This window comes from Polistes canadensis, unplaced genomic scaffold (assembly GCF_001313835.1).
Source record: "Polistes canadensis isolate GaletaPanama2010 unplaced genomic scaffold, ASM131383v1 scaffold_73, whole genome shotgun sequence".
NCBI lineage: Eukaryota > Metazoa > Arthropoda > Insecta > Hymenoptera > Vespidae > Polistes > Polistes canadensis.
The window spans coordinates 569,123-579,087 of NW_014569620.1; the positions used below are offsets into that span (position 1 = coordinate 569,123).

The 9,965-nt window shown below is 33.1% G+C and overlaps 1 protein-coding gene across 2 annotated transcripts in view; it reads left to right on the top strand.

The window, feature by feature from the left end:
* LOC106786414 (synaptogenesis protein syg-2-like) overlaps nucleotides 1-9,965 on the top strand; it is a 112,034-nt gene that overhangs the window by 91,324 nt on the left and 10,745 nt on the right. For both annotated transcript variants that reach the window (XM_014747790.1, XM_014747789.1), the window contains exon 5: nucleotides 3,717-3,960. In XM_014747790.1, the coding sequence (XP_014603276.1) occupies nucleotides 3,717-3,960 (244 nt within the window). The remainder of the gene's footprint in view (nucleotides 1-3,716; nucleotides 3,961-9,965) is intronic.

The window sequence follows — 9,965 nt, forward strand, 5'->3', positions numbered from 1 at the left end:
TCTCAACAAATAGACATATAATAAATTCGAAACACGATCGCGGAAAAAAGTTTGTGTTGATTCTTAAAATTAAGTTCGATCGTTAGGAAATGAAGGTAGAAGAGAAATATGTTGTTGAAATTCTAACCCTGTGTCGTGGTGGTGGTGGTGGTGGTGGTGGTTTCTTGGGATTCGAGGTACAATATTCGAGAATGGTAAATCCGAGGTCGCGGCACGCGTCGACTGCTTTATGGAAATATGTACATGCGTATCTACATATATATGTATGTATATATATATATATACCGGAAAATACGCTCAAGATAGAAAAGAGTATAGAAAGTATGAGGCTTTGTGACTTTATGAGCATCTTTTCACATTTACGTGCGTCGAGTACGAAATAAGAAAAGGCAGAGGAGAGAATTCAAGAACAATCGAAATGCTAGCTCGATATTTTCATGAATTTATCTACGATATTCAGTATAGACGAGAAAGCAACAACCGCTTTCCTGCAAAGAAATCGAACGACACTCGATGTTTCATTTAAAAGACACTTATCGCTTTCGCGATCACTCAGGAATCGAATTTAAAATGAGAATCACATTTTATCGCGAGAAATTATGGTAAAAGTCTGTGTCTATCTTTTTTTTTCTTTTTTTTTTTTTTTTGCTTTTTATTTTATCTATTTTTTATCGGTTACGTAAGTCCACTTATTTTTAAAAGTAATAACGCTAAAAAACTGACATTCGAGACTTGAATTAAAATATTTCGAATTTAATTCACATTGACATACTATTTTATAAATAAAAAGACGTATTTATTTTTTTTTACATCGATAACGTAGAAATAATTTAAGGTTTTCGAATGTAATAATATACTAAAACATCTTCTGGGGATATAAATTTAAATTTCTCAATTTAATTCAAATTAAAATGTATTTTTTTAAAAAGAAAAAAAGAAGATAAGTATTTAATCTTATATTAAAAACAGAGTATCTTTAATTTTACACACAGATAATTAAAAAATAATTTAACACGAAGGCTATTTATTTTTAAATGAAAATAAAGACGAAATACGGATTCGCGAAAATCGCTTTTGCTGTCTCTGCATCTCGCTATTTTCTAATAGCTACTTAAAAGAACATTCACGTAACCCGTTTTTCTTTTGAAATATAATAACACCGATAGGAAAAACAAATTCGTGTCTTTTACGAGGCTCCAATTACATTACCTTCTTTTCGATCGGTACTAACATTTTCCAGATTGCTTCTCAAAGAAAAAGTTATTTCCACTTTTCGATTTTCTTTACGATAATCTCTTATACGTGTATAAGCAAAGCTTAGAAACAAAAAACAAAAAAGAAAAAAGGCAATAACAAAATAAATTTACTAATACTTTTTTAAGTATATCTGTGTGTATTCCGTTATTTGCAATTGCAAATATTTATGCTACACATATTTCGATCTAAAAAAGAGACGATGATATTTTAAATATATGAATATACATGAAAAATACATAAATAAACAAGAACATGTAAATAAACAAAAATATTGAAAAACTACATTGAATGAAAATAAAAAGTATCGTGCGATTGATTAGGTTCTTTTTTTTATTATTATTATTATTGCATATCTATATGTTATCTCTCTTTGTCTTAAGTTTTTTTCGTTCACATGATACAAGGAACACACTGCTTCCTGTTCACTCCAGAATTTTTCCTATCACAAAATATGTATGTATATATGCATTTAAATATCTACAACTTGGCTTACGAATACATTACAAGAATGAAGGATTACCAGAGATACACTGAAAATACATTGAAGGAAGGGTAAATACATGTCGGAGAGTAAATGAAGATATACACACACAGTCTCACGTAGAACAAGTCACAACGTGCGTGTATCCCTTTTCCACTGTTAGTTTCTTTCTCTTTCCTTCCTTTTCTTCCGCTCTTATTCTCTTGCCGTGCACGTGATTGCGAACGATGAGAAAAAAAAAAAGGATGAAAAAGAGAGAGAGAGAGAAAGACAGATGGATTATGCAGAAGGGCGGACAGCATCAGTTGCAAAGATGGCGGCAACAGCAGTTTCGTTCCTTGCATTTTATGAACCCGGCTAGTAGTAGTTCGACGTCATCATCGGACACGATACAACATCTCGTGCGTTACTCGAAGCAATAATGCCGAGAGAAAAGAACCTAGAGAGAGACAAAAAAAAGAGAGAGAGAGAGAGAGAGAGAGAGGGAGTTGCCTCTCCGTTTCTGTCTTTCTTCAACTTTTAAGCTCTTATCCGACATCTTCACTCTTTATTACTTTCCCTGAAAATGTGATCCCTGTCAGTTCTTCTTACTCTCTCTCTTTCTCTCTCTTTCTCTTTTATCTTCCAGAATCGAGAATTTGTGTAAATATATCTAAAGAGAAATTATATCTCAAGCGAGAGGAAATGAATAAAAATATTATTTGAATTTTATGTAAAAAAATATTTCATATGATCGAAAAAATATTTCATATCTTTCAGAGATTAAAAGTAAAATAGTAATAAATGAAATATGATAAAACAATGTATCTCTTTTTTCAACGATTCTCAATTAAAATGACTATGTGTCGAAATAAATGCATTATAATACGATTTACGTCATGAGTAATAATAATAATAATAATAATAATAATAATAATAATAATAATATTAATAATAATAGGGATTCGATATTTCCGTTCATTGGCATTGCCATTTTGTTTCGAAAGAGGTTTCAGTATTATTTCATCATAAATAATTTCGATGATAAATATAAAAGAACAAAATAGGAAATCATATGTGTCTATATTTTGTGTATTACTGTTATCTTTTTTCTCCATTTTTAATACCTCGCAATGTAACCAAGTTTTGTGCGTGCCAAATGGCGGAATACGATTTTTTTCTTGGTCCTTTACTTTCTCTCTCTCTCTCTCTCTCTCTCTCTCTCTCTCTCTCTCTCTCTCTCTCTCTCTCTTTTTTCTCATTCTTTATATCTGGTATCGTAACGCGACGAGATGACGTTTTATAGAGAAGCCTTTTCCATGTCTCTATGTACATTTCTGCCTACGCTCTGCTGAAATACGCAACGTAAGCATGGAACAAAAGAAAAAGAGAACACATAGAAGAGAGAGAGAGGGAGAGGAATAAAGAGAGATGTGAGATAGGGTGGTGATGGTTTTTACGAAAAGAGGATGGGCAACACGATGGCACGAGCTTTATGCATTATACTTTATGGATGCGTCCTCTGGTCTCGCATCATCGCGAAGTCCACGGACTTGATGCATAGCCTCGTTTGTTCCCCGAAGTAATAACGCCGAGAGATACTCGCCTATCATTTTCTTCTTCCCTAGTATTCCTTTGGCCTTTCTTTCTTACTTCTCCAAGAAAATGGGAGTCGATCTCGCGACGATGTTTCATAATAAAAGTGCACGAAATTCAAATCTCTTTTCTTTTTTTTTTTTTATTCCCAATGCTTGCCTTCCTCCTCCCACTACCCTCCCGTTTTTCTTCTTATTTTTTTTTGTTCTGGATTAGAAAAACAATACGTAATTTAATTATCAATATTCTTGTCCAAAAATATATTAATATATAAGTCTCACTTATATAACAATACGTAATGTTATTTTTCTTATATTAAATTTAATATCGATTACATATATTTATCGGTATATTATATTATATTTTTGTTTGTTTGTATGTGTGTGTGTAATTATATTCACAGATAACGAGCAACGATTCACAATTTGAAATACGACCGTATTCGATTCATCTGGAGGACGACAACGTTAAGACGAAATCAAATATAGAATTTAAAATCACCAATGACATGTTTCGAGACGGCCGTCTACGTTTAAGCTGTATAGCATTCATTTCTGATGTATACCGAAAATCTGCGGACATGGAAATAGCTGTCGATGAGCCGCTTATTGCTTCTATTACCGGGGATGCATCTCCACACAGTCATAGTAAGTAACAATTTTATTCTTCATTTATCTAACTATCTTTAACGATAAAATTGAAACGTTATACGAATTCCATAAATTCATATGAAAATTCATATTTTGTATAATATGAGAAGAGAAGAGAGAGAGAGAGAGAGGACTAGAAAATATGAAATTCCACGTAAGTACACATAGATGTATATATAGAAAAACGGTCCAATTTTCTTGTGTAAACCGCAGGATGAGTTTAATAAAATTTAGTACGGAACATGTATCGAAACTACTCAACCAAAGCCGTAAGTTAACCGTGTTTCGTACGCAATCAACGCAAGAGTAACTATCGTTAACTACGTCTCGTAGGTAATTCAAACTGTAAATTGGTATAGTGAGTGGTAACGGAAATAGTGTAGGAAATCGTACAATGTAACGTAGTTCGATGTACCTCCTTAAACTATAATTACTCTTTCCGCCCCTACGAATTCAACGATAACGCGACAAACTAAGCACATTTCTCGCGCATGTACGGAAAAGAGATCGTATCACGTTAGAAGTGGTGCACAAATTTCAATGTTATAATAGATACACGCATCTTCTCGTGCTTGCCTATCAGTTCGTTATCCACGCTTCAAGAATTTCAACGATCAAAGTTAGTTACTTTTATCATTACTATATCCTATCGATATTTACTGATCCTTTCAATTTCGAATTGATTGATAAACACATTGTTATATGCGAACGTACTCTATTCGATATATTTTAATTTCTTAATGATTTATAAATATATATTATTTACGTACTCAATAGATTGAATTGGAAAAGCGACAATATTTCTTTTTTATTCTAATTAAATAAGACTCAAAGATTGATTAATCAGTTATATTAGATGTAGAAATTAATTCGATACGTTTTCGAAACAAATATGATTCTTGCCATTTTGCTTACTAATAGTTTTGGTTTTGACTAATCGTCATATGTTTCATAACTGTAAATGTTGATACTTAAATCTTACAAAATGGCGGATGATTAATTACATTTAAATCAAAGTTATAAAATGATTCAATATCAACGTACCGAATTAATTTCTATACTTAATAAAACTAGCAATTATATTAGAATACTCTCAATATATTCGTAAACGATATTTATAATAATATTTTTGATAAGAGTACTAGAAATTTGATTAGTCAGTTATAATTAACAGTTATTAGAAAAGTCATTATATTCGTCAATGATCTTTCAAAATAGGCGTGTTCCGTACTTGGTAAAGACTAACCGGCGACAATAAAATTATGGCGCCAAGCAGGACCGTAAATGTATCGGGTCGAGTGCCATCTTTCACGTGAATCACGCCACCCCCATGACAGTTATGTGACTCTCCTGGCGGTATCAAGCTCTCGCCAAGAAAGCATAGGGGAGAGGACGACGCGATTGTTCCGGCTGGGAAAGCAAAGCCGTTATGTCTGTTGCAGAAAATGGGATCGTCTCCAACGCCGCTATCTAAATTATTATCCGCGATTCCTCTTTCTATCTTTCTATCTCTCAGACTCGCACTCTATTCATCCCCCTTCCACGTTTTTCTCGCTTTCTCTCTTCTTCTTCTTCATCTCGTATCGCTCGCTTTTAATACGCGTCTCGTTACTACCAGTACGTATCTCGCACACCATTATAAACAGGTGCACCCACCGGCTGAAAAAAGGTGTATCGCGAATTCTGTTTGCTCGTTGCTCCTATTGTTTATCTGATAATATTATCTTTGCATCTTTGCTCATTAAAATTAAAATATTTTTTAAAAAAATTTATATATATATATTTGTTGAGTATATATTATACGTTGTATATGTATATGCACATATAATAAATAAATATTTATTAGAGAATAATAATTATCTTAAACGCGAGTATAAATTAATAATTTAAAACGTCGAGAGATGATCTGGTATGTTCCTCTTTAAAATCGTTGAGTCGTTCGAAATATCATCCATCTCATTCCCTGACTGTCTCGAAGCGCCATTAATCAATAGGGAATTTAGCAATTAAAACTCTAGTTTTATTAATGTCCCACTTCGAACCCAATTCTGTGCGGTTCTTCTCAACAAAGATGGTCATGACAAAAAAGAAAAGGAGTGAAAGAGAATGAGAGACAGACAGACAGACAGAGAGAAAACGAATTACAATATTTCATTTAATCTTGAAACAATAATTCTAATATAATATAAAACAATTTTGCCTACAACGCGAGAATTAATTAATATGAACGAACGAAAATCTTATATTTAAAAAAAGCTTAGGTAAACTTTGTTCTTCCAGATTTTGTTGTTATATCTTTTTACATTTCCTCACATTTCTTTCTGCTCTAGATTGTTTGTTCTAAAATATTATTCTCACCTATACTCGATCTCATTCTATTCTTTAGTTAACAAGCAACCCTTCAATTTTCGTTCTCCCAATCAAAAGATTATATATAACAGTAAGTACCGTCTTTAGACGAGAAAATACCTCGACGTATAAAAAAAAAACTCAGAAAAAAACGAATTATTGTTGGCGAAAGTGACCTACTTAAAGGTTTACAGCGGTAAAAGCCATGCGTTTCGTGGCAGCCTGAACCCATTTAACACTTTCGGTCGCGAGTACTAGATTTTCACGCTATACCTACCCAGCATAACTACCAATATAGCCATTTTTTAGCACTCTCGCGACCGGATGCTGTTACGTGTAAAAGTACGCCAGAATATGACTGAAAATTTGAGATATTTGTCCGTATTGAATGAGAAGTTCGTACGCCCCACGTAAATGGACATTCTTTGTAAAAATTTTTAAAAGGTTACATTTTCGTATCCAGAGAGAGAGAGAGAAAATTTTTGTTCTCCATGATATACCTCTTTTGAAACCAATCAAACTATACTATTCAGATATTTTTCATATCATTGAAAATAAAGAAAATATTTATGTGACCTCCTTCAATTTGTAATCTTTAATAAGAAAAAAAACAAAACAATCAAATTCTTCTTATAAAAAGTCTTTTTTAAAATTTCAGATTTTCCTCTTCTCTTTTCTTATCTTTCCTTTTCTTGATAGACAAGTGGTAGACGAGTTTTCGATGAGAGACGAGAAACGTTACACGTTTCCCGTACGTTTCAAGGTGGCGATAAAAAAAAAAAAGAAAAGAAAAAAATGACGATGAAAGCGTTTCCAGTGAGGTAGAAACTTTGGCACTGGGCCGAACGTACTTTAGACGAGCGAACGAGGAGAATACGCCGGACGATTCATAGAAAACAACGCTTTTCCTATTCTTTTTTCCACTTCGATCGATGCGAAATTTATATCGTCAAGAGATAGAAATAGATATATATATATATATATATATATATATAGAGAGAGAGAGAGAGAGAGAGAGAGAAATATTTTACGATGATACGTACATCTTCAGCTTCAAAATACGAACTTACCCTTTTCATTTTTAATTTCATTTAATTTCCTCAATAGAAATCTATTTCTGACACGTTTATCGAGTTTGTTCGAACATCTTATGAATTTTATGATACCGCATGATTCATTCTGCTTAGTAAGATCTTTTGGTTTAGTTTCCACGTTCTTCAGATTCTTCGACAAAATTACGGAAAAGAGAAAAAAGAGGGAGTAAAGAATATCCGTTAGTAAAAGTGATTTACGTTTAGACCATTATGCGATATCGAAGATTTCATGACCGGAAAGTCGCTATTCGACGTTCTCGATCTGTCAGAAGCACCAACGATTCAACTGTAACTGCCTAAAAACATCCTTGCTTCCTATTGCTCTGGTTAAGAGTCTTTCTCCCTATTTCCCAACATCGATGACGATGGTATTGCCTATTCGATTGCCAATAACATTACTCCGCAGTAAAAGCAACGTAAACGTACTGTTAAAGGACACCCCTTCTTAACTCCCCTCCTAAAGAAGCTTATACTGTCTGTTCTTTCTTTCTATCTATTTATCTATCTATTTATTTATCCATCTGTCTATTCACGTTTCTAACATTTATTGTCCCTTCTTCTTCCCTCTTTCAATCAAAAACTTTTATCTTAATAAAATTACACAGAGTTTCATTGATTTTCTCGTTCCTTCGAAAGAAAATCAAACAGATAAATATACCTTTGTATCTCGCGTATATATAAAATATAGATAAAAATAAATCTTGAAAGTAACGTTACAATGTTGTCTATAATAAGTTTTGTTACGTTATTGATTTTGTTGTTGTTGTTGTTCTTGTAAAACAAGTGAAAAATAAGATAACGAGAAAAATTTTTATTATGCTCGTAAAAGTAGTTTTTTTTTTTTCTCTCTCTCTCTCTCTCTCTCGTTATACTTTATATATCCTATGATGACTAAAAGAAAAAGAGAGAATAAATGGTAGAAACGAGTAATCTCCAACGAGAGAAGATGACCGAAAGGGAAATGAAAATATGGAAATTTATTTGCACTCTCATACCGCTGTGCACTGAAAGTGTACGCTAATGCGAGACACTTCAACGAGCATTTCTGCTGCTGGTTAAGCTTTTCCCTTTACCAACCACTACTCATCCTCCTACCATCTCCAAACCAAAAGTTCGAGAGACAACGAACAACTCATGTAACTAACGGCTACCCGGAAAACTATTTAGTAAATAGTGACACAGTCAAATATTGAAAAATAATATAACCGAAATATTCGTTCGCGGTGTGTGTACGGATATCGATTGGTAAGAATTCAAAAGAAAATCTATTTGATTTTACGATAGAGCCGAAATAATTTAATAAAAAGAAAAATAACGGAAAAAAAAAAAAACAAAAAGATAAGGAAAAAATAAAATACAATAATATATGCTGAATTTAAAAGAGCAACTAGGGAGAAAGAAACTATTCGAAGATATCAAAATCGCTATCTCGATCGGTTTTATTCCGGAGGAAGGAAAGAAGAAGGGTTTCGAAACCGAAAGAGAGAGAGAGAGAGAGAGAGACGCATGTGACTCGATATCGAATCACGAGATCGGAATCGATTTTATTCGTTTGCCCTCGATATCGAACAGTTTTAATACAGTTCGTTTCGTTCAGGATCCTATGCGTGTCTATATATGTATGTATTATATATGTATATATGCTGCACTATCGAACGAATCTCGAGGATAACCTCACTCCTATGCACGACGATGCCGCCAATCACGTCGCGAGATCGGCCCTTTGTCTTATTCTAACGTGCATTCAAATGCAAATTCGTTCTGACCCAATTCCATCGGCTGAGAATTGCATCTCTCATAGTGGCATACTATACTGTACAAGCAAATAGTCCCACGTAATATTTAAGCGTCCATACACGCGCTCATACGTGTGAACATACATATATATATTTACATTTACACAAGTATATATGATATATTGTTGTTTTGTTAACGAGTTAATACCTTTGAATATATGCGCTATAGAGGTTCGTTCTTTAAAAGAAATCTACTGTGAATTATAAACTTTCTTATATTTTCTTCATCAAATCATATTCACAAAATCGCCACTGACACATGAATTGCTGTCTCTCTATCTGTCAGCCTGTCTGTTTGTCTCTCTCTTTCTCTCTCTCTCTCTCTGTGCTATGATTCTCTGCAAAATTTTCCATGAAACGACACGAAGAACGGTACGCGGTTAGAGTGCGGCTAGATCGTGGTTAAACCGCACAGACTTGTCAATCAAAACGAGACGATGTAAACCGCAAAATGAATCGAATAAGCTGTAAATTTGATTGAAAGGGAGGAAAACGTCATGTATGAAATCTCGTGACTCGTTCTAGAAATCGTGACTAGCATTTATTCCTCTATTTGCGTGCTAAACTTATTTTTCATAAATTAAATAAAAACAAAGGTATCGATCTAATTCGACAAAAAAAAAAAACAAATGAAAGACAAAAGAAAAAGAAAAAGGACGACAGCATCAATATATATATAAAAAAAAAAAAAACAAACAATACTTATGGGTGGTATGGACATTTTTTTGAAATAAATTTCACAAATGTATACACACGTATAGAT